The sequence below is a fragment of the Canis aureus genome, chromosome 21 (genome assembly GCF_053574225.1).
Source record: "Canis aureus isolate CA01 chromosome 21, VMU_Caureus_v.1.0, whole genome shotgun sequence".
Lineage (NCBI taxonomy): Eukaryota > Metazoa > Chordata > Mammalia > Carnivora > Canidae > Canis > Canis aureus.
Window position 1 is genome coordinate 6895581 of NC_135631.1, and position 26945 is coordinate 6922525.

A 26945-nucleotide genomic window follows, 5' to 3' on the forward strand; every position below is an offset into this window, starting at 1 on the left:
AGCGGCGCGAGCACGCGCCGTGTGCGTCGACGCACGGGGTCCGGCCGGGATCTCCGCGGCCCCGGGCCCGGCGGGTCGGCGGCCATGGCCTCCGCGGCTGTGGAGAGCTTCGTGACCAAGCATTTGGACCTGCTGGAACTCGAGAGAGACGCGGAGGTGGAGGAGCGCAGGTAGGGGGCGGCCGGCAGGTCCCCGGCGCTCGCGGCGCGGGTTGGGGGCCCTTAGGTCCTTTCTTTTCAGCCTGGAGCCCCCGCCCCAAACGTCCAGCCCGGGTCCGGCCCGTTCTCGGCCTGTTGTCGGCGTGTCCTCGGCGCTTTTCCTCCCTCGGGGCGGGTGGGGGGCGCGAGGGCGCGGGGGCGCGGGCAGCTGGCTGCGGTGGGGCGCGGCGGGGCGGGCCCGGGGAGGAGAGCTTGCCCCGCGTGCGGCGGAGCCCGGCTCCCCCAGGTGCGCGCGGCTGAGCTGGCGGGGACCCGGGTGCAGGTGGGCGGGGGGGAGCCTTCCCGGACGAGACGTGGGGAGAAGCTGGAGCACCGGAGACAGGCTGCCTCGGAGGGAAGCCCGCCCGGCTGAAGCAGCAGCAGCAGCAGCAGCAGCAGGTGGTCTGTGCCTTCGGTCCTCCGCTCCTCTGACCCGAGGAGGCTGTGCCGCCGAGCGGCCCCGTGGCTCCCCCAGGGTGACCCGGGGCCAGGCCGTGGGATTCCGGGGTTTGCGCCAAGTCACTGCGCTGCGGGCAGGGGCTGGCCGCGCCCTGGTTTGCGCGAGGGGCTTTTGATTTGAAGATGAAGAGCTTTTGCGGCCCCGCCAGCCTGGGCAGCACCCCCGCTCCTTCGTGCGTGGCCGTGGGACATTCCGGCTACACCTCCGAGCCGTGGCCGCCTCGCTTGTGAAGTGGGATTCGGTGAGCTCGAGTTGGTCCTGCCGCAGGCGCTGGGCTCGGCGCCGGTGCCCGTGCACAGGGAGCGCCCGCCGGGAGCGCCCACGGGAGGCGGCCGGGCTCAGATTGAGAGGGCCTCGCGGCGGGCCTGTGCTCTGTTCTGTGTGCGGACGACGGCTCTGCACGGTGAAGTGTGGGTTTTCGGGGGAGGGGTTAACCTCAAAAATAATACAGCCCCCCCCCCCCTTTTTTTTTTTTTTTACCAGCGAGATGAGTTTATTCATAATAGCAGAGAACTGCAGTTCCGGCCAAGGAAGCTGTGGCACAAACTGGATTAGTGCAACAAGAGGAGGAGATGAAGGACCTTTATTTTACGGAGAAGGAGGCAGTGGGAAGGGTTGTTTGGAATAGAAGTCTATCACAGAAAGGCAGGCGCGCAGGGTGATGACCGGGGCTCACCGGCTGAGTGCAGGGCTGGCGGATTTCCTGCAGGGGATGTGATGCGCATCTTTCCCCGTCGTGGGGTTGAGGCTTCTGTGCCATCAGGGTCTGTAGCTGACGTGGAATGGTGCAGCTCCCCTCTCTGGCCTCCCTACTCCATCTTAGTGAGGTCTTCCTTTGTTACCTTTCAAAGGGGAGTGACTAGATTTGTGTTTCAGGTGGCCTGCTTGGGTGCTGCTGCTTGCGACTGACTGGTCAGGGCAAGCGCCCGAGGTCAGGCAGGAGGCCGGAGGCTCTGTCTGGTCCAGATGAGGAGGAGGTATGGCTTGAACCGGGGTTATAGTGGCGAGGATGAGAGGCAGAGGTGGATTCGTGAGGTTACAGATGGTGGACTTGGCAGGGGGCACTGATGGACTGAGTGACATGGGGGGAACCCGTGCAAGTAGATCAGGTAAAGGGACTAGCTCTGCCAGCGCGAGGGGATGGGGGAGGCTCAGGATGCAAGGGGCAGATGCAGAGCCTCTGTGGGTCTCATTTGGCGCCTTCGTCTGCTTTTCTCTCCCTTTTACATTCCTTCTGTGTGGGCTGGAATAAAAGCTGGGCAAGTGTAAATATTGAACTCTCAGTATTGGATGTCTTCCAGGTCCTGGCAGGAAAACATCTCCCCAAAAGAACTCCAGAGCCGAGGCGTCTGTTTGCTGAAGCTGCAGGTTTCCAGCCAGCGGACTGGGCTGTACGGGCGGCTGCTGGTCACCTTAGAGCCCAGGAGATGCACATCTGCTGCGGTGCTTCCCAGCAACAGCTTTACTTCAGGTCTGTGCATTTGCGATGTAGGCGTATATTTTGTGCTGCTGGTCTCCAAGCTGTGACTTTTACTCTTGTGAGCACCAGCTTACATGTGACTAGTTGGAGAATAAAGCAATGCAGCGAAGAACTCTTAGTTGGAAGTTCACCACCTCTGTGGCTCTTTGGTAGTCTAGGTCAGCACTGTCCGCGGTGGCAGCCACCTGCCGTGTGTGGTTGAGATGTGGGCAGTGATTGCCACATGCGTGCAGTGCACACCAGATTTTGAAGTTCAAGTACAAAGAAATATAGATAATCTCTAGAGTAATTTTTTGGAAACGTAATACATGTTGAATGTATATGGCATTAAAATATGTTGTTATTAAAACCAATGTATTTTTAAAACATTTTTTCTATCGTGGCCCCTAGAAAGTGTAACATTACACAGGACTGTCATCGTATTTGTCTTGGACAACGAGGACACAGCGTTCATAGCTCCGTGTTCCCTGGCTTCTTGTGCCAGGAGTACTTGAAGTACACTCGTGCCAACCCTGCTGGAGAGGACGAGCAGCTGGGAGAAGCTGCTGAACCACCCACCAGGGGCACCTGTTTAGCTCTCAAGCCTGGAGACAGCAGCACCAGTGGTTCTGTACTTGCTCTAGAAGAGTCTCCGCTGTGTTTTGGTGCTGACGTTTTTTTTTTTTTTTTTTTTTTATAAATTTTTTTTAAAGATTTTATTTATTTATTCATAGAGACACAGAGAGAGAATGAGAGGCAGAGACACAGGCAGAGGGAGAAGCAGGCTCCATGCAGAGAGCCTGACGTGGGACTCGATCCAGGGTCTCCAGGATCAGGCCCCAGGCTGCAGGCGGCACTAAACCGCTGCGCCACCGAGGCTGCCCAACTGACGGGTTTTTGATTTCATATTCTGATTGTCCAAACTCTTGCCCACAGTTGTTGGAATACTAGCTGGAATTGGAGACGGGATGAAGAGGGGCTGCTGGTTGGCATCAGGTCTACATGTTCCTGTTAAGTGAGGCTGCTATCTGCAGACAGGGACTGGGGGCGTTACAGTGGCAACTTTCTGTTACACTTTTTCACTGTCACAGTCCAGTATCCATGGGGCGGGGGGGGGTGTTGTAAATCTGAAAACGAAAAGTAAAAATATATTCAGTAGTATATTCAGTTGACCAGCATTGTGAAGTGTGACCCCAGAGACTAGTGAAGGGTTCATAAACAGGAAGTCAGGGGCAGGGGCATTTATGTGGAAAAGCATCCGGCTAAAAATCTGATGTGTCGATGCAGGTGTTGATCAGATTGAGGTAGGGTTGTTACTTTTTAATCTTCTGAAGAGCAGTTTTAAGGCTCAACTTAGAAACATCAGTTCTGGAACATGGGACCCTATGCAGGGTACTGGTGGGGAGGTGGTCCCAGGAGGCATGGGGTCCTGTGGTTGCGCACACAGAACCAGACCCTGCCCCAGGAGTGTTGTTGCCCTGTGCTCTTTGTCTCTATAAAGTTGAGAGAAGGTGCCAGAGAAAAGGTTCAAGGTAGAGATGAAACTCATTGCCTGGAAGAAAAGTAGCCCAAGTTAAGGGTGTGCCTGGTGCCTGGTTGACTTGTGGCATATATTTTCCGACACAGAACAAATAGGGTGTAAATATGTGAGTGGCTCTGGCTTTCTCTCACAGTGGAGTCTGTTTTGGTCAGAACAGTCTTCTGTTCCAGGTGATGAAAACCCAAGCCAAACTGGCTTGGGTACGAAGGATGGCGTTGGTTGCAATACTGGAAGGTTGCCTTCAGGGCTTTTGGGAGGTTGCTTAGGCTTCACTTCTCTCCATTTCTTGGCTTTGCCCTCTTCTGGGTTGGCTTCCTTCTCAGGTGACACATCATAGTGGTTCTGGCCCCAATTTGCTTTCAAGTTCCTGGTTCAGCTAGACAGACGTAGGGCCTTTTCGCAGATGCCAATCAAAAGTCTCATTGCATCTCAGGGCCTCAGATTTGGTCTGTGCTCATCCCTGAACAGTCACCGTGGCCAGGGATGGACATGGGATGCAGTGACTGGCTGAGGCGTAGGTTGTATGCTCTCTCCCTGGCATCAAGGGAAGGCCCTCAGGGTCACCTAGCAGATGGGTGAATCCCCCAGCATTGCCATGGGAAGTGGAGAGATCCGTGCTCAGTGGTCAGCAAATGACCTCCCTCCCTCCTTCGTCGATGTTCCTGTTCTTCCTGGAATGTTTCTCCTAGATGTGCTTGAGGGCTCCACTTTGTTCAAGCCCCATCCTGCTTACCTGTCACCACTCAGAGGAACCCTTGTTATACAGTGTTTCTAAAGTGACGCCCTCATCCCTCTCCATCCCCTCCTGGGTGGGCTTCATCTTTCCTTTTTTTTTTTTTTTTCATCTTTCCTTAAAGCCTTCGGTGCAGATGTCTGTGTCTTATTTCTAATCAGACCAGTGCCTGGAATAGCGCCTGGCACAGAGCAGGCACTTACAATGTTTCTTGACTGGCACGTTTGCTGTAAACACTTCATTGATTTCAAGTCAATTTTTATATATAATTTAGGTGCTGGTTAAAAAACTTTTACTATAAAAAAAAACTTTTATTGCTACCGATTGCATTTCTTTCTTTTTTTTTTTTTTTGCATTTCTAAAGACAAGAGGGATAGGATATTTGAAATACTGTGCACAGCATATGTGTAACTTTTTGCTTCTATAGGTGATATAGTGGGTCTGTATGATGAAGGCAATCAGCTGGCCACAGGGATCCTGACGCGGATCACACAGAGATCAGTCACAGTAGCCTTTGATGCGTCTCATGATTTCCAGCTGAGCTTGGACCGGGACCGGGAGCGGGCCTACAGACTGTTAAAACTTGCCAATGACATCACTTACAAGCGACTGAAAAAGTAAGAGTTTGTGTGACTGGGAATCAAGTTTCTTTTTCTTTTTCTTTTCTTTCTTTTTTTTTTTTTTTTTAAGATTTTGCTTATTCATGAGAGACAGAGAGGCGGAGACATAGGCAGAGGGAGAAGCAGGCTCCCTATGGGAAGCCTGATGCAGGACTCGATCCCAGGACTCTGGGATCACATACTGAGCCACGCAGGCATCCTATTTTCTTCCAGTACTGCACACTTACCCTGACTGCTTGCCTCTGTGGGTAGAAGAGAGCAATTGTGTTGAGTGTGGAGTCTGTGTGGGCCCCTCACGGGATATGGAGGCTGCAGGTGGCCTTTGCTGGGCAGAGGGTTGGGCACAGATTCAATATTTGGTGTTCACCACACTCCTAATTCTACTCTGTTGGCAGGGCTCTGATAACACTAAAGAAGTACCATTCTGGCCCCGCATCCTCACTCATAGAGGTCCTCTTTGGCGGATCAGCCCCCAGTCCTGCCAGCAATACAGGTAAGAACCTTTGTGTGTTCTTTTCTGATCGAGGTTGTTACAGAAACACCAAGAACAGCAGGACCCAGGGTGTTTGAGTGAAAGTTCGAGGATGTACAGTTAGAAGGCATCTCTCTTTTATAAATTAAAAGTCTACTTTAAATTTCTCAGAATGACTCACATGGACTGACCTCTTGTGTATTTAGTGCAAGGAAGCAGCTTGTTCTGTGGACTTCACTACGTTCTCTGGAGATGTGAGGATGTTCTAGCTCAGTGATGTGGAAATAGGATGATTGAGTGTTTGTGTTTAATAGTGTTTTTGTGTTTGTTTGAAAAGTCCCAATTCTTAAGTGCATTTGGTCATTTCTCAGCATCCTTCAAATTGAAGATCACTTATTTCTGATGAGAAGAGTAATAGAGTATGTGTTAATCGTAGAATATTTGGAAATAAGTACATTAGCAGGGGAAGAGATCCCTCAGGAACCTGCCATCTGGAATTGGCCTCCCTAGTACTTGTGTATATTCTAGTTTTTCCACGTGGAGCACTCTGTCTTTTACATACAGACATGTATGCACACATGTGCACTGGGACTTTGGGTCAGGTGGTTTTCTGCTGCTTTCTAGCTTTGTGTCAGTCTGGCCAGCCGAGATCAGGGCACTGTGCCTGGGAGTTCTGCTCACTCATGGGTCGGGTGTCTCCATGTAGTTGGTGCCCTATAGAGCTGGACACATAGCTGCTGCTCTCTGAGCACAGAGTACACGAGGCAAATAATTGGTCTTCATCATAGAAGATTCAGTGAGGAGACACGATTCCAAAATTTGCTAATTCCTTTTTGTCATTTGGTTTTGTCACTTTATGGGCACTTAAAAAGGGGCAGCAGGATAGAAAAACTAACTTATTTTAATTTTTACTTATTTTACTTTTATTTTTTGTGAGAGTCGAGCATACATGGAGGGGAGGGGCAGAGGCAGAGAGAGAGAGAGAGAGAATCCTTTTTTTTTTTTTTTTTTTTTAAGATTTTATTTATTTATTCATGAGAGATACAGATAGGCAGAGACACAGGAAGAGGGAGAAGCAGGCTTCATGCAGGGAGCCCGATGTGGGACTCGATCCTGGGATTCTGGAATCACGCCCTCAGCCATAGGCAGATGCTCAACCACTGAGCCACCCAGGCATCCCGAGAGAGAAAATCCTAAGGAGATTCCCTACTGAGTGCGGGGGCTCAATCTTACGACCTCGAGATCATGACTTGAGCTGAAATCAAGAGTCAGGTGCTTATCGGACTGAGCCCCCTAGACACCCCTACTAGAAATAGATTCCAAGAAACATTTCTTTCAGAAAGGTCTGTTACTGTGTAGCCATAAGTTGGCAAACTTCTTAAATAAAGGGATGGATTGTAAATATGTCAGGCTTTGTGAGCTGATGTAGCAGCCAGAGACAAGCATATGTGAGCGGGTGTGGTTGGGTCCCAGGGAAACTGGACTTGGGAAAACACGCAGCAAGCTGGATCTGCTTCCTGGGAGGAACCACCAGAGGACCAAGCGGACTGATTTTGTCTATTGGCAAGTTCCTGGGAAGGGTCAGTGCCTTCTGCCAGGAGGAAGTACCGAGTGGCATGGAGACAGAGCCTAACACTGCTGTCTCTCCTGTAGAGCCGCCGTTGTTCTGCAACACCTCCCTGGACGCCTCCCAGAAGGAAGCAGTCTCCTTTGCGCTGTCCCAGAAAGAACTTGCCATCATCCATGGGCCTCCTGGCACCGGGAAAACCACCACTGTGGTCGAGATCATTCTTCAGGCTGTGAGACAGGGCTTAAAGGTGAGCTATGGGTGCTGCTGCCCCATCAGGATGGATGTGCTCCTTGTGCTGGGCTCACAGGAGCTCGGCTCGCAGGTGCTTGGCTTGCAGGTGCTCAGCTGGATTCAGGCCCAGTCAGGAGTGTTCGGAGCACCTACCAATGGTGTATTGGGCTTGGCCCGCCCTGACTTCTGAGAGCTGCAGGGGGCATGGGAAGGGGGAGCACGCTTGGGAGTGCCGGTCTGGGGCTCTGAGAGAGGCTCTGCTCAGCGCACTTGCCATGCTCACACTGTGGGCAGGCCTGTCCGTACGTTTGGGCCCTGTAGTTAGTTCAGGGAGACAGCTGGCCTGTCATTGACATGGGATATGGGATATTGTATATAACTCACTTATGTTTTTAATAGTTGAGAATGGTCTTTTTTCCTCTGCATCCACATGAGTGAGTCATTATGGATTCTGAGCATGTGGAAAACTTTTAGGAAATCTTTCTTTGTAAATATCAAATGACTGTAAGTATTACAGTAAAGATCAACATTTTACTGATGAGTTCTTACAAAATAGTTATCCTTCTGAGTGCTGTCCGTGTACCCAGGTAGTCCTCACGGAAACCCTGGGTGCTAGGAACTGCTGGGGACCCGTGTTTCCAAAGAAATTGGCAAAGGTCCCAAGCAGTGGGTGGATGGCAGGGCCAGGGTTTGGACTCAGGCAGTCACGCTCTCCAGGGTCTGTGCTCTGAGCCTCATGCTCCTCTGCAGGCAGAACCGCTGCTGCTTAGAGCTGAAGGGAGATCTTGGTCGTGAAACTGTCCAGTAGTTTCATACAAATGAGTGATTTGGCTCAGGCATTTGAAAACTTGATTAAGTGATGACTCATTGGTAGGAAGCAGGTCTGGTGGTTTGAGTGGATAATGCCTCCTGTTTGTGTAAACTGTGGTACAGAACACACCTTGGTTCACACTCAGGCCCTCTGTGGGGATGACGGTGGCGCAGGACACAGGGAGGGCTGGCTGTGGCCACCTGCTTCTGAGGCTTGTGTTCCCCGGGGGGTCTGCTCCACCTCCTCTGCTAGCTGTCAACTACTTCTAATAGTGGAACTTCCGGTTTTTCTTTCCTGATTTAAAATCACTACAGAAAATAGTTTTAGGAGCAAGATTGAACCCATCAGAAAGATTTCCCCTTGTTCACTTTGTCAGATGAGAAAGTGATTTCATCGGTGTTGAACCATATGCTCCAGTCCTGATAATTTCAGGACGCTTTAATTTTTGAGTCCCCTCTCCTCCCCCCGGTTGCAAATTATTTAACATTTCTGGTTCTAGGAGTTCTTTGTATTCTTTTATTTTTTTTAAGATTTTATTTATTTGAGAGCGTGAGCAGGAGTGCAAGTGAATGAGCAGAGGGAGAGGGAGAAGCAGGCTCCGCACTGAGCAAGGAGCCTGATGAGGGGCTCAGTCCCAGGGTCCTGAGCCGACCCCAGCCAATGGCTGACCGGCTGAGCCCCCCAGGTGCCCGGTGACTAGACTTCTGAAGCATCAGTTGCAGCTACTATAGAGTGTGCAGTAACATGTGTCCTTTATGTATGTATGTATGTATGTATTATTTATTTACTTGTTTGTTTGTTTGTTATTGGTGTTCAATTTGCCAACATACAGAATAACACCCAGTGCTCATCCCGTCAAGTGCCCCCCTCAGTGCTCGCCACCCAGTTACCCCCACCCCCCCGCCCTCCTCCCCTTCCACCACCCGTAGTTCGTTTCCCAGAGTTAGGAGTCTTCCATGTTCTGTCTCCCTTTCTGATATTTCCTACCCATTTCTTCTCCCTTCCCCTCTATTCCCTTTCACTATTTTTAGGTCGCGCCCAGCCATCCCTCCAGCCGCTCTGACATGATCACTTGTGCACTCTGTCCTCTCTCTACTTTCAGTTCTTGACAACTGACTTTGTACATAGAAAAGCTCTCCTTTGTCTTTAAAAGATGAAGAGCGAGTCAAAGCGTTTTTTCTCTGCCCATCTGATTGCTCAGATTCCAATCTGAGACGTATTTCCTGTTAATAAGGATAATTTACTATCCGTAGTACTATGGTTAAAATATTCTGACACAAGTAATTCAGAGGGATGAGGGTTTCTCATCTCTTTCTTCACAGCTCAGTCACTCATCAGGAAATGCAGCTTTATGGATTTGGAAAGAACTGAGAGACATTACTACCAGTGGTCCTATTATTATGTGAAGGATTCTTCCCTGAGATTCTTCCCCTGTTTCAACTGACACTGAAACACTGTGAACTCTTTGGAAGACAAATGTCAAGAAATAAATGTTATGCTTTGCTAATTTTAAATGCACTTGCAACATGGTGTCTATTATAATAGAAGTATTTTTATCTGATTTTTGCTATTTATTATCCTTTCCTGCTTTTCAGGTTGAGGAGGCATTATACGTGTTCATAAGTGTTTTTCTTTCCTTCTGATATAAAATTCTTACTTTGTTCCCATCGAAGGAACTCTTTAAGAATAAGGCAAAAGTTAATTAAACGATTCTTAAAATGTCAAAAAAAAAAAATTCTTACTCAAATTTGCACTGCTCTTCCCTCACTGTGACTGCCTAGCTGCCTGTATCTTTGGGATTCTTTGACACTTGGTGGTACTGCATTCTTGCCAGGTATACCTCCTGTTTGAGTAGGAAGGAGCCTTGTAAGATCCTTCACAGGTAGTGCATGTGAAGCATGCTTTGCTGCTATGAAAAAGAACATCAGAAAGTATATATCATGTTATTTTATATTTTTGCTTTTGGTGTAGAGTGAAGCAATTTCTATCAAAATCTAGCCAGAGCCCTTCACTGCCATGATAGCTGGGGCTTTACCAGTCTGTCTACTGTGATGATTTGTAGACTTCTGGTTGTATTTCTATATTTATTTTTAAATATATTATGTGGGATATTTAGTGGTTTATGTCTCTTTAAGTTTGAATTAGCGTTTCTAAAATGGTGGTTACTTTGAATGTTACAAACGGATCAAGGCATTAAAATGTATGAGATATATCTTTCCCCAGAAACAAGTACTGATGCTATTATAAAACAAGTGTGTAGGGATCCCTGGGTGGCGCAGCGGTTTGGCGCCTGCCTTTGGCCCAGGGCGCGATCCTGGAGACCCGGGATCGAATCCCACGTCGGGCTCCCGGTGCATGGAGCCTGCTTCTCCCTCTGCCTATGTCTCTGCCTCTCTCTCTCTCTGTGACTATCATAAATAAATAAAAATTAAAAAAAATTAAAAAAAAAAAAACAAGTGTGTATAGTGCCTAAAAATTGTAATAAAAATCCTTTTAACCATTTCAATCCAAATGTTTAACAAATCTAATCTCTTATTCTAATAAATATACTATCAAGTTAAAAGGAAAAAAAAAAACTTGTTACTTTTTTTTTTTTTTTAATATTTGACATTTTAATTTTAGGCTGCAAAAACAAAAACCAGCAAACGGTAACAACAGAAAACTTGAAATAGGCTTGTCAAATGATGTAAATTCATCCTTTCCAGGGAAGCAGAAGGTAGACCAGTGCAGGTTATCCTCAAGGCCACATACATCCTGCTTCACTGCTGCTTGCACTCTGCTGGGTTTTGATCCTTCTTTGAGTCATAGTCTGGATCATTTTCCTCATCTCCTTTTTCTTCCCCTTCCTCATCTGCTTCTTCACTTTCTTCATCATAATCATCATCATCATCTTCAATAGCTTCTCCAGTAAAGTATAACACTGATCTTGGGATTATACGCTCACGTAGAAAGTGACCAATTTCAAAGTCTGCAGCAAGGACAGCTTCAGCATCATCATCCAAATCTCCACTCTCAGGAAGTTCAGGTGGGGCAAAAAAATTAAAGAAAGAATCATTGGAAACTGTTTTGGTCACAGTACGAACTGTCCCACGTCCCTTGTGTTTCTGCTTCTTCTTAATGGTTTTCAAAGTGACATTCTTTCCTTTTTTCCAATCTATCTGGCACCCTGTACAACCCATAATTTCTGGTCCATCAAAAGAAAAGGGATCAGAATCATCTGGTTCTGATCTCATCCTATAGGTCTTTGTCAACACTTCATTTGTGAAATATTCATTGGGTTCAAAGTGAAATTCTAAGACAAAACTCATAGGCTGGCCAGCATCTCTTTGTTTTAGCATGAACTTAAGTGGTTGACTAAAGAAGTCGCTGAATTTGAGCTTTGTCCCCCCAGGTTCTGTGCTGTGCTCCCTCTAACATAGCTGTGGACAATCTGGTAGAGCGCCTGGCTCGGTGTAAGCAGAAGATCCTGCGCCTCGGGCACCCTGCCCGCCTCCTGGAGTCCATTCAGCAGCATTCCCTCGATGCGGTTTTAGCGCGGAGTGACAATGCCCAGATTGTTGCAGACATCAGAAAGGACATTGATCAGGCCTTTGTACGTACCTCCTACCAGCAACCGCTCTGCATGCTTTCTGATCCACAGTTTTTCCTGGGAGCCAATTTTTTTTGTGCTCCTCTTCACTTTTCCTTTGCCTCTATCAATTCATTTAAGAATTTCAAACATAGGGGCAGTAGGGGGTGGTGCCTGGGAGGCTCAGTCTGTTTAAGTGTCTGACTCTTGATCTCAGTGCAGGTTCTGATCTCAGGGTTGTGAGTTCAGGCGGTGAGTAGGGCTCGACACTGGGCATGGAGCCTACTTAAAAAAAAGAATTTCAAACATCAGAACTGCCCATTAAAAGAGTCCCCCTCCCCCCCCAGTTGTATTAAGAAATAAAGGACTGCCCACTTTTGATAGAAACTTGTACTCAGCACTTAATAGGGTCTCAGCTGTTTACAAAGTAGTTTTGGGAGGAGGTGAGAGGTCATCTTAAAGAAGACATGTCTCTAAACATACCCTAGGTCTGGTAGTATTGGCAAGAAAAAACCCAGGAACCTGATAATAAAAATTCAAAAATTCATCTTCCCAAATTTTGGTCCATTTACACTCTCCCTGTGGAAGAGAGGCAGTGGGTGACAGGATAATTGGAGACGTGTTAAGTCTTGCAGTCTGGTACTTTGACTCTCGCTGGTTCTCTGATTTACCATCCCCTTTGTTTGCTCACAGTCAGCTGGTCTCCTGGCCTCACATTGCTGCTCCTCTGTGTCCTGGTCCCACAGGGCTGGGGCTGTGAGTCCGCCTTCCCATGGGTGCGGAATAGTGAGGTGGCACTTGAGATGCCCGTGTGCACCCAGCAGATCTGGGGACTGGCTGAGAGCATGTCAATTGAGGGTAGAGGGGATAGGAGTATGCCCGGATGGTATTGCCTCCACTGCAGATGTGGATGACTGCCTTTCTTGTTTCCATTTGTAATCAGTGCTTTTCAGGGTCTTCCCCATAAGGGAGGCACAGTAAGGCCCCCCAGTCAACCCTGCCATATCCAGTCCTCCAAAGCAGAAATCACAGTTAGGAAGGGTATCTTGGGCAGCCTGGGTGGCTCAGCGGTTTAGTGCTGCTTTCAACACAGGGCCTGATCCTGGAGACCTCGGATCGAGTCCCACATCAGGCTCCCTTCATGGAGCCTGCTTCTCCCTCTGCCTGTGTCTCTGCCTCTCTCTCTCTCTCTCTCTGTGTGTGTCTCATGAATGAATAAATAAAATCTTAAAAAAATAAAGGGTGTCTTTTTAAAGATTTTATTTATTTGAGAGAGAGTGAGCTTGAGTGCTAAGGAGAGGTAGAGGATGAGAAAGAAACAGGGTCCTTACTAAGGAGGGAGCCCAACTTGGGGTTCAACCCTAGGACCCAGAGATCATGACCCAAGCTGAAGGCAGACGCTTCACTGTCTGAGCTAACCAGGTGCCTCTAGGAAGAGTGTCTTCTTTAGTATTACAGAAAGTCGAGGCTTAGATACACATTTTATAGGTTGAGAAAAGTTTGTTACTCTCTTGGCAAATATGGAATAACAACTGAAGTGTATAGCTTCTTCTCTGTGAGCAGCTAAAACCCAAATCCTGGGATGGCAGGTGCTCTTTCTTGCCAAGAGCATGTGCGGTGACTGCTCAGGGTAGGGTGGGGTCCCATTTCTGGTTTCATCTGAGTTACAATTCTAAGCACTGTCTGGTTTGAGGACCTGGACTCTGCCCCACTCCCTCCCCCGTGCGGGTAACACTGGCAGTAAGGCCACAGGGTGTCAAGTGCTGGGTCACCTGTGTGTATCTGTTGCTCCTTTCAGATGGATTCTTTTTTTTTTTAAAGATTTTTTAAATTTATTCATGAGAGACAGAGAGAGAGAGGCAGACACAGGCAGAGGGAGAAGCAGGCTCCATGCAGGGAGCCCGATGTGAGACTCGATCCCGGGTCTCCAGGATCACACCCTGGACCGAAGGTGGCGCTAAACCACTGAGCCACCCGGGCTGCCCATCATACGGATTCTTGACATTTTAGCGCCTCTCAAGCTTAATGAAGTGGACCAGCTGGTTATAAACAGGAGCACTTCATGAACGAGAAAGAGCTAAGTAGGTGCGAAATCACGTGCAAGCATTTATGTGTTGTTGGCTTTCCTTTGTAGGTGAACAACAGGCAGACCCAGGATAGGAGAGAGAAGAGTAGTGTTTGGAATGAAGTCAAGCTGTTAAGGAAAGAGCTGAAGGAGAGGGAGGAAGCCGCAATGCTGGAGAGCCTCACGTCGGCAGCGGTGGTGCTGGCGACAAACACGGGTGAGGAGAGCGGGTCCGCCCTCAGCAAAGCTTCCTAGAGGGGCCGGGAGGGGTCTTCTCCCTTCCCTGTTTCTGGCGGGGTTTGTGTAGAGCTGTCCATAAACGGTGGGATTCACCATGGAAGTCTTCGGGGCCTGGAGTGTTCCTTATGAGGAGGTTTTCAATGACCAACTCAGTTTAATCCATATTGATTCAGGGATATTCAGGTTTCCTCTTCTTGAGCCAGGTAGTGTCTTCAAGGAACTCGTTCATTTAATCTAACGGATCAAATTCATAGGTCTAAACTTGTTCTTAATATCCACTTATGTTAAAAATATCTGTGGCATCTGTAATGGTGTCACTGGTTTCATTCCTGATACCGGGAATACGGAAATCAGGTTCTCTTCCCTCCCCGGGGCTTGTTGTTACTGTTTGGTTTGTTTAGTGACTTCCCTGAGCTGATTCTGAGATGCCTGCATTGTTGTCCCCGGCGGCCACTGAAGCCTGCCAGCATAGAGGGCAGGGGAGGATCGCACAGATTGCCTCCCATGATGGAAGTGGCACATCTGCGCATCTTGGCCGAGGGCCTCTGTGTGTTGGGGGCACACGTTCAGCGCTCAGCCATGCGCTTCACAGCTTTTGGGCCTCGCTTCCTGTTGGTGTGAAGCCAGAGGTGAACCAGCCATGAGCGCTTGGGGGCTCCTGGGGTTTTGTGTGAGCACACACACAGCCCGACGTGTGTAGATCGCCGTCTGGGCCCCCAGGGTCAGGTCGGAGCTTCTCTACCCCTTGTGGACATCTCATTCTCTCACTCTTCCTTTGAGGCTTTCTGGTTACGTCTCGCTCCCTCCAGCTGTTGTGCATTGCCTCAGAGATTCATGGTTTTGGGCAAATGCTTGGGGAGAGGGCTTTCTGCATCGGGGGTGCTCCCAGCCCCTATAGGGCTGATGGAGCCTGGTGTTTGGAGTGTTGAGGTGGCCTTTGGCTAGGAGCACACTGCCTCACACATGAACACAGGTGGGCTGTAACACGAGGTTTTTAATGTCCTTCCTGAGTTTTTATTCCAAGACGCACGCTTCTTACACCATCTTAACACTGGACTGGATTCTGAACCGACAGGTCTGTTGGCATGTCTTGCAGTGTGTTCACAGCTGCTAGGACGCAGACAGCCAGCAACTTCTGTAAGGCTCACGGTTCCAATTCCACCAGGTGCCTCTTCTGATGGTCCCCTGAAGTTACTGCCCGATACCCACTTTGATGTGGTGGTCATCGACGAGTGCGCGCAGGCTCTGGAAGCTAGCTGCTGGATCCCCCTGCTGAAGGCCAGGAAGTGCATCCTGGCTGGAGATCACAAACAGCTGCCCCCCACCACGGTCTCTCATAAGTAAGACCCCTGCCCGTGTCTCTGTTGCCTCAGCACTCGGCACCGTGCCCAGTCTGGGCCAGTTGAGTGGTTTCCCAGCAGGTCGATGTGCCTGTTCCATCAGGTGGGGTCCGAGGGAGAGCTGCTTCTGTGGGTGGGCCAACTGGCCTCTGGGTTGATCAGCTCCTGGCCTGGCCTGGAGTCCTGACCTGTAGGCACATCCTTTGACTGAGGCCACAAGGAGTGATTCTGTAGATTCTGATCCTGCTTGCCACAGAGATGCAGCAGTCCCTGGTGTCGTGACCAGCCCCTCCTCCTCCACTGCTCTGGCCTCACTGGCCTCCTCTGCCCTTTCTCTCCCCATCTGGACGGTTCCTTCCCGGACACGGGCTGACCTCACCCTCCTCCGTTCAGTCCTCTCCCGGATGAACCCTCTTCGTGTTCTCCCGTGACCACCCTGTCTCCATGTGTCCCTGTTATCTGTAGGTCCCTTGTCACAGCTTCTCAGTGTTTCTGTGGCAGCAGTGTGTTAGTCTGTTCGTTCCCTGGTTGTTCCAACTGGGATGTAAGTTGTGACCAGGACTGGCCTTGTATAAATGCGCCCAGGGACACCAGCCGTCCCTGAGGCAGGGAATTTCTCTCCACACAGGTGGCTTTCTTCTCGCTCTGCTGTTCCCCAAGATGCTCTTATCCTTTGCCATGAGTGTGGACAGGTCGCAGTGGAGCTTCTGGCTCCCTTTCTGGGGGCCAGAAGCACAATGCACCGGCATGTCTGTTGGGTGGAACCCACCAGAGGGGAGGGGGGGAGAGCAGAGGGGCATTAAGTCAGGATCCGTCGGAGAAGGAGAGAGCACCTAGCATGGGTCCTCAGAGTGGGTGCAGTGCAGGTGGAGATGGGGCGCTGTGTTTGGGGAGTTGTCCTGACGGGAGGCCTGCCCCCACGGTAGGAGTCGGTGTGGAGACTCCGGGACAGGGGCTCTGTATCCTGCACAGACCTTTGTGTGGAGAGCGTTTGGAGCTGTGCCCTTGGAGCAGGGATGCCCCCGTTGGGGGAACTTGTGCCAGGCAGTTCTCTGTTTGCAGTGGAGACTGGTAGCTGCTTTTTGCTCATGTCTCTGGCATGAATCGTTTTCAGTAGGTATCTGAATTGGAAGAGGTCGACCACGAGGTCTTACAAGCTTACAGAGCAAGGGCCCCTGAAGTATGATCAGGAACTTTGCCCCAGTTTTAGTATCACCGACTGGGAGGGAGACGTTGTACCATGGTGGTGAAGAGGTGCTTCGGCCTCTGCAGCTCCCTGGCTGGGCAGCCTTGGGCTGGTCCCTCAACTTCTCTGTGTTTCACTCTCCTCCTGGGGAAGTGGGATGCACAACACTACCCCTTAAGGTTTTGTGAGGATTGAGTGAGTTAACAGTGTTAAGAGTGGTTCACAGGAAGCCCTTGGTGAATGTCAGCTGTGGTTACAATTAGTAGTGGGTTACTTGTGGCTGAAGTATGTTGGAGTTTGAAATAATTCGTAACAGTTTGCGGTTGGTACTGTGACAAATCATCACTTGAACAGCATAGATTTATTTGTGATTCTGGAAGTCAGAGGTCCACACTTGGGCTCCGTGGGTTAAAGTCAGGGTGTTGGCAGGGAAGCTCCGGGGGAGGGTTCATGTTTTAGGCTTTTCCAGCTTCTGGAAGTGCCTCACTCTTTCACCTGGGGCCCTTTCTCCACCCGTACACCCAGCAGGCAGTGTCTTCACTTCTCTGGTCTTGTCTTCTCTGACCCTGACCCTCACCCTGACCCTGACCCTCCCCCTCCTGCCTCCCTCTTAGAAGGACCCCCCTGATAGCCTTGGGCCTTCTGTGACTTGACACACACAGGTAAGGTCACGTGTTCACAGGTCCCAGGATGTGGGCATCTTTGGGGTGAGCACAACCTTAATTTTAGGTCAGAACTTGGGGTGGGGGCATTGGGATCTGAGGTTTGAACACTGCTTTCCTCCCTGGACTCTGGTTTCAGGGCAGACTCGGAAACTCAGGCTCCCCTTCTCGGTTCCTGTCTTGGCACAGGGCTGCCCTGGCGGGGCTGTCACTCAGCCTGATGGAGCGCCTGGCCGAGGAGCATGGCGCGCGTGTGGTGCGGACACTGACTGTGCAGTACCGCATGCACCAGGCCATCATGCAGTGGGCCTCGGAGGCCCTGTACCATGGGCAGCTCACAGCCCACCCTTCCGTGGCTGGGCACCTTCTGCGGTGAGTGCTTTGGTTCTGCCCCACCTGGCCTACCCTGAGTCCCACATTCAGTGGAGCATCTAGAGTAAAAGTCACCTCTGAGGCTGGCTTTCAGGCGGGAGGGCCTTACTCTGCAGGGCTGTTTTGGGGTGCTCAGTCTCTGAGGTTCTTCATGTCCCGTTTCCCGTGGGAATAGGCTGTGCCAGAGGGAGTAAAGAGAGACTTGAGTTCTGTCATTAGGGCTTCAGCTCTGCTTTATTGCCCTGGGCTCATGTGTTCAGTCTCCACCTGCGTGCAGGGACCTCCCGGGAGTGGCTGCCACGGAGGAAACAGGCATCCCCCTGCTGCTCGTGGACACAGCCGGCTGCGGGCTGTTTGAACTCGAAGAGGATGACGACCAGTCTAAGGGGAACCCTGGTGAGCTCGCTGGGACAGGGCCAGCGTTCTAGCTTCATCAGACCCTGAGCTCCTCTTCATTGAAACCTACTGCAGTTGCCAATTTCAGAGGAGCTGAGTAGGCGGGGAGAAGAGAGGAGGTGGGAACACGTGTGGCTTTGGGGGAAAGAGTAGGCCTGCGAGGGGGCACGAGGCCGCTGTGGTCGGCCTCGTCGGCCTTGGACAAGATCCTGGCTCCCCCATGGTACTGGCCTGTGTCTTCGTTGGCTCAGTCTGGCAACCCTGCAGCTCAGGGCATTACCCCGGGCACGATGTGAGATCCGCTTGTCGGATTGTGTGGACTGCTAAAGAAACTAGCACTGATGATGGGGGTCTGCTCCAAGTGACCTGGCCCACAGCCTGCTTACTTCCCTCTAGGTGAAGTGCGCCTTGTCAGTCTGCACATCCAGGCCCTGGTGGATGCTGGTGTCCAGGCAAGCGACATCGCCGTCATCACACCATACAACCTCCAGGTGTGAGGGGGCCCATTTGTCTGTCTGTGTCGGTGGGGCACAGTCCCCCTAAGTGAAGGGAAGGTGTGGTTTTTGGTCTCTGACTGTAAACTCTGGGCGGACTGTTCATCTCCTAACTGGATGCAGGGCACACATGACAGTAGCAAGAATCTGTCTCTTTTACTTGCTCTGCGGATGTCAGCCTGCTTCCCTGCTTGGCTTCATTATTCTGGCCAGCTGCCCAAGAGGTCCTGGCTGCCTGGGCTGGCGCCATCCTTACAGGGCAGCCCTGGGGACTGCCTGTCCCATCACAGCCTCTCCCACAGGGTCTCAGCTTTGGATCTTAGGAATCTGACTTAGGTCCCCATCCCTGCACTGGTTGCTGTGGCCGGAGCAGTTCCTCACCCGTCTTTGGGTAGGGGGGCTGGCTCTGTTTCCTGGGCTAAGTGTGGGACAGGCAGTTTGCTGAAGGAAGATCGGGGTGTTGCCTGTTACTGGGTGGGGGGGCGGGCAGCAGAAGCAGCCATCACCTGCTCCTTTCTTTTTGGGGTTTCTCATGTTTTCTCTCTCAGTGAAAGTCACTAAAGTCTGTCTTGCTTGGTGGGAAAAATGCAGGTGCAGGAAGGTATCATGAGGTCTGTGGCTTGGTTGCCTTCCCTTCCTGGTTTACAGGCATCACACAGAAGGGTGTCTGGGCAGGGGGCTGTCTTGAGCCAGAAGAAATGACGTAACGTCAGTGCTGGGGTGTGAGGCCGCACCTGACCTGTTTATGTGCTGCTTCGTGTGTTTGCTGACCTGTCAGAAGGCAGTCACGGCCCTTGTGTGGCGTGAGGCCCTCTGCCAAGTACAAGAGCAGCGTCAAGGCCGCCGTGGCCTGAGCTGTGATGTGGATGTGGCCCTGCTTGGTGTTCCAGGTGGACCTGCTCAGACAGAGCCTTGCCCACAGGCACCCCGAGCTTGAAATTAAGTCAGTTGATGGCTTCCAAGGCCGAGAGAAGGAGGCTGTGGTACTGTCCTTCGTCAGATCCAATAGGAAAGGTACGTAGGGGGCAGCCTGGGTGGCTCAGCGGTTTAGCGCCGCCTTCTGCCCAGGGCATGATCCTGGAGTCCTGGGATCGAGTTCCGCATCAGGCTCCCTGCATGGAGCCTGCTTCTCCCTCTGCCTGTGTCTCTGCCTCTCTCCCTCTCTCTCTGTTTCTCATGAATAAATAAAATCTTAAAAAAAAAAAAAAAGGAAAGGTACGTAGGGCTCCACAGAGGCCTCTGGGGAAGCACAGAATAGATTATTTGGAGGGCATACTGGATTTCTGCTGGGGTTGTGCAGGTTGGTGTGAGCGTGGTCTCTGTGAGCTTGGCGTGGGACAAGAGGCAGGCGAGAGATGGGGCCAGGGGTGGGGTGCAGCAGGGCTCTGACCAGAGCCCGCGTGGAGTAGGCTCATCCTTCGCACTTTCCCTGCTGCTGGCTGCAGTCAACCCCCCGGGCTGGGCTGGGGAAGGAGACGAACAGCCGTATCCAGACCATGTACTGTGGAGCTAGACTTGGTAAGCCATGGGCCGGCAGCAGGATGGGCAGCAGGAGGTCTGCGCAGGTGCCTGGGGTGGCCCAGCAGGCGGCGGTGCGGCAGTGGGCCGGTGGTTGGTGGAGAAGGGACATCGGATGATCCCCTTAGTGATCCTTATCACTCAGGTGCTGGAGTTGACTACCTGTTCCTTAGTCTCGGGTCTGCCGCTCAGCCCTGGCTTGTTCCTAGGTGAGGTGGGCTTCCTTGCTGAGGACCGGAGAATCAACGTTGCCGTCACCCGTGCTCGGCGCCACGTGGCAGTTGTTTGCGATTCTCGCACTGTTAGCAACCATGCCTTCTTGAAGACCCTGGTGGATCACTTCACAGAGCATGGGGAGGTGCGCACCGCCTTTGAATATCTTGATGACATCATCCCTGAAAACTACTCCCACGAGAGTTCCCAGGGCCACGGACAAGCTGGTGCGAAACCCCAAAGCTCTGCGGCATTGTCCAGGAAGCCTCCTGGGAGCCGGCCTCAGGAGGGGGCCCAGGAAGGGGCCCAGGAGGCCAGAGCAGCTGCTGGGCTGGAGCGGAAGAGGCGGGGTGGGAAGCCCTCGGGCCCTGAGGTCCCTTCTCAGCCCAGCCTCAATGGAGGCAGCCCAGAGGGAGCGGGGAGCAGAGACCATGCAGACCACTTCAGGGCCATGATTGCGGAGTTTGTGGCGAGTGAGAAAACTCAGTTGGAGTTTCCTCCTTCCTTGAACTCACACGACAGGATGTGGGTCCATCAGATCGCCGAAGAGCATGGACTGAGACATGACAGCACTGGGACGGGGAAGAAGAGGTTCATCACTGTGAGCAAGAGAGCCCCGCCTGCCCCGTCTGCACCGTCTGCACCGTCTGCGCCGCCTGCCCCACCTGCCCCGCTGCCTGCAGCAGGGGTCGGCAGCATAGCCCCTGTCGGTCCCACAGCCCCCAGCCCCACACAGACCAAGCCCCCTCTTGGGGAGCAGAGTGTCCAGGACCCCCTGAATCTAAAGGCCCTGCACCTGGAAAGGCTGCAGAGAGAGAAGAGCCGGCAGGAGCGGCCAGCCATGGAGGGGCAGCAGGCCCCGCACTCAGGGCCACGCACGCTACCTGAGAGGAAGAAGAAGAAAGAGACAAAAGGTAAGTGGGGTCACGTAATGGGAGTCCAGCTTGGCGCCCCTGTGCCTGGGGTGTCTGCCCCACATGAAGCCTGCCTGCCACCCTCAGAGAGACTCAGGACTTCCTTTGTTGCTCCTGCTCTGGTTCTGCATCTTGCACCTTGTGTTTAACTGGTCTGGTATGAACTCCCTGAGGGCAGTGGTTGGTCACGGTGACCTTTGCGTCTCCGGGGCCTCAGGCAGCGCCTGGCAGGTGGGAAGCCCTCAGGGTGCACTTAGTGCAGGGGAAGAGCCAGGAGGGGGAGCCGAGGACAGTGTCCAGGAGCCATTGGGTGATCTCAGATGTCTGTGCTGGGTGATAGCTGTCCCACATCCCAGCTCCTATCTTGCGCTGTAGTCGCTGCGCACTGGTGTGCTTGGTGGGTCTCTCTGCTCTGCCCCTTGCCCTGCAGTGTGATTGAGCATCCACGTGAACTGAGCTTGAAGGCCTGGATTTTCTGGAGGCCTCTGGGTAATCTCTTACTCCAGTTGTTGCTCTCTGAACAAGACCACCAAACCATCCACATCCTTTTTTTCTTTGAATTTCTGGAAGCAAAGCTGCACAAACATGACTCTTAGTCTTTGAGAGCAGCCCCAGGGTCTGAGGCCATAGTTTACTGGTTCTGTGGTATTTAGTGAGCAGCTACTATGTGCTTGCTTTGTGCCAGGGAGTAAAGTCACCCCTGCTCTCCAGGAACCAACGTTCTGGCAGAAGAAAGAGAAGTGCCTATTTAAACCACATTGAGAAAATGGTTAGTGCCGTAAAGGGCAGGTGCTGGGACACGGTGATGGGAGGACCTGGCCTTCCTTCTGGGAGGTGTGTGGCATGGTCACTTGAAGACTGTGTTCTGGGGAGACTTAGCCCCGCTTTGAAGTGTTTCTTGAAGCAGCGGCCACCTTCAGAATTCATCTTGCCACTCAGGCTCAGAACATGACCGGTCCAGTCAGTCCCTAGACTCTGTGCTGAGGTCCCAGCAGATGAGAAGCAGAGGCCAGTCTGAACGTGCCCCTGGGGCCATGGCTGGAGGCCCTGTGGGGTAGGGTGCCGCTGAATGCGTCAGAGGCTGCCTGCCCCTCAGGAGGGTTGGGGGAATGACAGGCACTCGGTCCTGTCCCATAAGCAGTCAGGACGCTTGGGAGATCTCGTTTCTGGATTGGGGCCTGAACACTCCTGTGTGCCTGGTCCCTGCATCTTGTCTGTTTCCTGAGGATGCCAACGAGTGGCGAGCACCTTGTCAGTCCTTCCCTAAGCCTCCTGCTGCTGCTCCTGGGCATGAGCACGTCTTTCCCTCCCCTGCCCTCTGATGCCCAGCAGGCTGGCATGTTGTGAGTGCAGTAGAGCCCGTCTGGGGTGGGGGACGGGCTTGGGGCCCCTCCCCATTTGCAGGGGTTGGTGGCAGAGTTGCATCTGCACGGAAAGTCTGGTGTGGCTGCAGCCGACCAAGGTGCCTGTAGACCAGTGGGGCTTTCTGAGTGAGGTCATGGTTGCCCCTGGGTCCTTCTGAGGCTGACCATCCTGACCTGTGTGCCTGGCACTGCAGCATGCCTAGTATACGGAATTAACTCTGGGAAATGGCATGCCGACATGTCCTGTCTGTTCCTGTCCCCCAGATCATGGAGGACAGCTGCCTGGTGGGAGCCTTCCAGTGTTTTCTGCATGTCCATGTTTGGAGTGCACAAATATATTTCACAGAATTAAAGTTATGCATGATCTCCTGTTTCTTTTCCACTTTTGAGCATTTTCTAGTAACTTAAAAAAGTTTCTCCGTACCTGGTCAGGAAGGCTGAGGTCCCCTAACGTCGTTTTCTGTGAATACACTGGTTTGTCCATCTGTTTCCCTGCTATGGTTCACGTCATAAGGAACGTCCTCGTAGTTAGATGTTTTCTTGATTAAAGCAGATGGACTTTTAAGGGCTCTGTGTGTGCACTGATTTCCTTCTAGGAAGTCTGCATGCTGCCCACACCTCCTAGCAGGGACTGGTTATTAGCTCCCTGAGGAAGGGCCACTCTTGGCTGAACAGATGCCAGGCTTGACTGAGGGTCATTTGCCTGTTTGCTGTGAACAGAAAGTTGTAAGCTGGGCACAGCAGCTTGGCAGGGCAGCCACGGGTCCAGCAGCGGGGTTCTCATCCCACTGTGTTCTTCCCTGTTTGAGCGACCCTTTTCTTCCCCTAGGACACGCGGCTGTAGATTTGCCCAGCGAGGAGGACTTTGATGCCCTGGTTGCAGCTGCCGTGAAGGCAGATAACACCTGCGGCCTCGCTAAGTGCACAGCCAGCGTGGTGACCCTGGGCCAGCTCTGCCAGCACTGTGGCCGCCGGTTCTGCCTCAGCCACCACCTGCCCGAGGTATGGCGGCCCTCCGGGGGCTCAGATGGCAGAGTGCGGGGTGGTGGTGGTGGTGGTGCTTTGTCTCCGGGGCTTAGGCCCTGGGCAGATGTGCTCCACACACAAATAGTGGCTGGTCAGAAGCCCTGAATATTTCTGAGTGGACACAGACTCATACTCTGCTTTAAGCGTAAGGAAGTAAAATGTCACACTTGCCAAGTCGCCACCAAGTTGGTGGGAATTCTGGGTAGAGGGGATTTTGTTTTAGTGTCTTTGGGGTTTATCAGTGGGTTAGCATAGGGAAGGTGGGAGGTGGGGCCTCTGGCCCACAGTCAAATGGGCTGGCTGCCCGGCTGCTGCTTCATTCATTTCTTGAGCACATGTGGATCTCCTCTGCCAGGTGTGGGTTGCTGGGGGCCAGAGCAGGGTTCACCTCTGCTCCAGGCGGGGACCCGTGGGGACTTGGGTATGAGAGCTGTGTCTGGTGCCATGATGTGCTGACCGTGTTGAGGGAGGATCTGGCGCCAAGCTGGCAGCAGGGGTGGGGGCTGAGTGGGGGAGGGCATATGTGAAGGCCCCAGGGAGGGGGTGCCCTTGTGCAGCTGTGAGCAGAGCCAGAGGCAGGGTGATGGAATGGAGGCTGAGAATCCTGTGTACCGAGCAGTTGAGCTCTGCTTCTGGAGGCCGAGGGGAGCATTGGAGGTTTCAGCACCACCATGTTGTGGGAGCCCTGGCTGCAGTGCAGGGAAGGCTCAGGGCAAGGCTGGGAGGTTCTGGGGTGGGTCGTGAGGAGCATGGAGGGATGGACTTGGGCCCTGAACTGGTTGTGGGTCACGACAAGAAGGGGAAGGAGGACCCAGAGGGGCCCTTGAGTTTCTGGTTTGGGCCAGTAGGAGGATGGCAGTGGGACTGTCAGAGGTGGGTGGGAGGGGCAGGTGTGGGGAGGGCATGTGGTGCCTGGGGTGTCACCGTTCTGGATGAGCTACATGGGGATTCTGGTGGTGTCCCACCCTGGGCAGGGGTCCCCTCTCCACCCCTTACTCCTGCCCCAGTCCCCTTCCCACCTTCACTTGTGCACACACGCACATGCACTTGTGCACAGTCTGTGTTCATATCTGTTTGACAAAGTGTGTGGTGTTTTAGAAAGATATTTTTCTAGGATGTTTAGAAATTGTCTTATGGAGGTTTGGGGGACCAGCTTGCATTACTGGCATAGCCTATGCGGGCCCCTGGTGTGGGGCAGCTCCGGCTGCAGGGGCCAGTGGGCTGTGCGTTTCCCGTGTGGTCGGTGGAAGTGTTATGGGGAGCGCTAGTGCAGTGTCCTGTCTGACACGAGATGCTGGCTGCGGGCAGGGCCCCAAGTCTGTCACAAGTCTACGGTCAATGGGATGAGGCTGTGCAGAAATGGCATGGGGCTGGGTGGCAGGGATTCAGCCTCGAGCACTAGCTCTATCACCTGCTCCCTTTGTCACATGGGCAAATGAACTCTGCCTGAGCCCTTAGCCACTTGCCCCACATGTTCATTAGGTGGTGTGCCTCAGCCCTCACCCCTGACCGAGGTGCAGTGAGGAGCAGGGGTTGCAGGACGTGGGACACTGGGCCACATGGAAAGGATGACGTAGCATGGCTGTCTGTGGGAGAGCTGTGGTGGGCAGCCCATGAGCCTTGAGCGGCAGGGGTGGGGACAGACACTGTGCAGGTGGCAGGCTGCCAGGGTCTCAGTGAGCTGTGCACAGGGCTGGGGGAGCTGGCGGGCTAGGTCCACGCTGGTTCCACGGGCAATTCCCTTCCCTTCGTCTGTGCAGCATGGAAGCAGGCTTTCCAGAAGGAACCGTGTTATGCACATGTTGTGCACTGGCTGTAGTACCTGGTGCAGGGGATGTGCTCAGAAGGTTTCCTTCTTTCAAAAACAGGAGTTACGTGAGAGTTTCCTGAAAACACAGGGGCATGTCACCAGCTCATGCACATTTTGGAGCTCCCGTGACAGGCCTAGTGTTGGGATCAGATTAAAGAACACAGCTTTTTGCCCAGAGGGGACGTGATTGTACTTGGGCTACGTGCTTAAGGAAAGACATGTTGCTTCCAGGGGCATGACTTGTTTGTTGACGTTTTGCTTTTCATACACCACTGCTGGTGGGCCTGTGTGTGTGTTTGTCACCCATACCCAAAGTGATGTCCCCCTGTCAGGGAGGTTGTGGGGATCTAGCCCTGCGACAGCATTTTCTCAGAGCATGGTTTGGGCTGAGCTGAAGGCAGAGATGGAGGTCAGGGTGTGGGTGCTTCCTCTAGCCCCCCGCCGTGGCAGCCTGCTGGTGAGGGCTCAGGTGCAGGAAGGGTAGGCAGCCCCTCCAAAACCTCGTGATGGGGCGTCATGGTCCCCAAGCTCTGCAGTGGGCAGAATTGCAGGGTGTTTGTCCCTGTTTGGCTTAGCACTCACCACTGTGTCTCCCCTCCCCCCAGATCCATGGCTGTGGGGAGAGGGCTCGCGCCCACGCCCGGCAGAGAATCAGCCGGGAAGGAGTCCTCTATGCCGGCAGTGGGACCAAGGACAGGTCCCTGGACCCAGCCAAGAGGGCCCAGCTCCAGAGGAAGCTGGATAAGAAGCTGGATGAGCTGACCAGCCAGAGGAAGAGTAAACGGAAGGAGAAGGAAAAGTGAAGAGCTAGTTCTTCACATGCTGCTCCAGAGCTCCTGCCTCTGAAAAAAACAGTGAGGGCGAGCTTTCTGCTTCTGGTGACAGTGTGCAACCTGACCTACCTGCCTGTATCAGAGTCGGGTGGGGGACACGGTGTCTGGGAGGCAGGAGGTGAGATTGTCTAACCTGACAGCTCTTGGAAGAGGGTGCCTGGGCGTGCAGTCAGTGCCACATGGCCTTCTCTGGACGTGGTGTACACCACGTTCCCCTTCTGCCTTGGACCGTTTCTTGGTCTGTTCCTTCCTTCCAAGTCAGAACCGAAATCCCACCATCTGAACTTTGGGTGTTGTCATGTGGGTCCCCCTCAAACTATGTCCCCCTTCCTGGGTCCAATACCCTCTCAAGCTTCATACAAGGAAATTCCTGCTTTTGGGGGCTGGCCAGCTTGCAGCCACCAGCATGAGGGAGAGCACTTGAAAAGTCAGATCACGTGCCTGGAGATGGCATCTGAGAGCACCGGGCACTTCTCCCATGTGCCCTGACGCGGCTGTGACTTCGGAGTCCAGTTTCCATCTGTGTCCTGTTCCTGGCCAGGTGTGGTGACCTGACCTGGTCCTGCAGGGCAGCAGACTCCGCTCCGGCTGTGAGGTCTGGAGGCCCGCAGGCGCATGGTTTATGAAGGCGCCCTGGCCTGTGCGAGCCTGTGCAGGTGGCGGTCACGGAAAGAGCTGTCCTAGAGCAGCCGCGCGGCCGACACAAAGCCGGAGCCCTCCCACGGGTGTTCTCTGCCAGCTGCTTCATTGAGGAGAACCTCAGGTGGTTATATTTTAGTCTCAGAGTTTTATTTGTTTAAATGGGATATAAATTATTTAAGAGTGAAATAAAGATCCATGCACATCTCCCA

At 52.6% G+C, this 26945-nt stretch overlaps 1 protein-coding gene and 1 pseudogene across 5 annotated transcripts; one reads left to right on the plus strand and one right to left on the minus strand.

Moving 5' to 3' along the window:
* Positions 1–11: 11 nt before the first annotated feature.
* LOC144292447 (DNA-binding protein SMUBP-2-like) lies at positions 12–26945 on the plus strand. 5 transcript variants are annotated; one of them, XM_077862744.1, is made up of 16 exons: positions 43–170; positions 1534–1634; positions 1959–2128; positions 4817–5006; positions 5405–5502; positions 7135–7298; positions 11485–11685; positions 13796–13943; positions 15063–15306; positions 17344–17526; positions 17804–17922; positions 18319–18413; positions 19307–19430; positions 20144–21061; positions 23255–23427; positions 25867–26945. In XM_077862744.1, the coding sequence occupies exons 2-16, from the start codon at positions 1624–1626 to the stop codon at positions 26062–26064; spliced, it is 3036 nt and encodes a 1011-aa protein (XP_077718870.1). In that variant the 5' UTR covers positions 43–170; positions 1534–1623; the 3' UTR covers positions 26065–26945. The 5 variants fall into 5 exon arrangements, with proteins under 5 accessions (XP_077718867.1, XP_077718869.1, XP_077718872.1 ...); XM_077862741.1 differs by lacking the exon at positions 1534–1634 and having other exon boundaries at positions 12–170; XM_077862743.1 differs by lacking the exon at positions 1534–1634 and having other exon boundaries at positions 12–170; positions 15132–15306.
* On the minus strand, positions 10685–11446 carry LOC144292449 (nucleosome assembly protein 1-like 1 pseudogene; annotated as a pseudogene).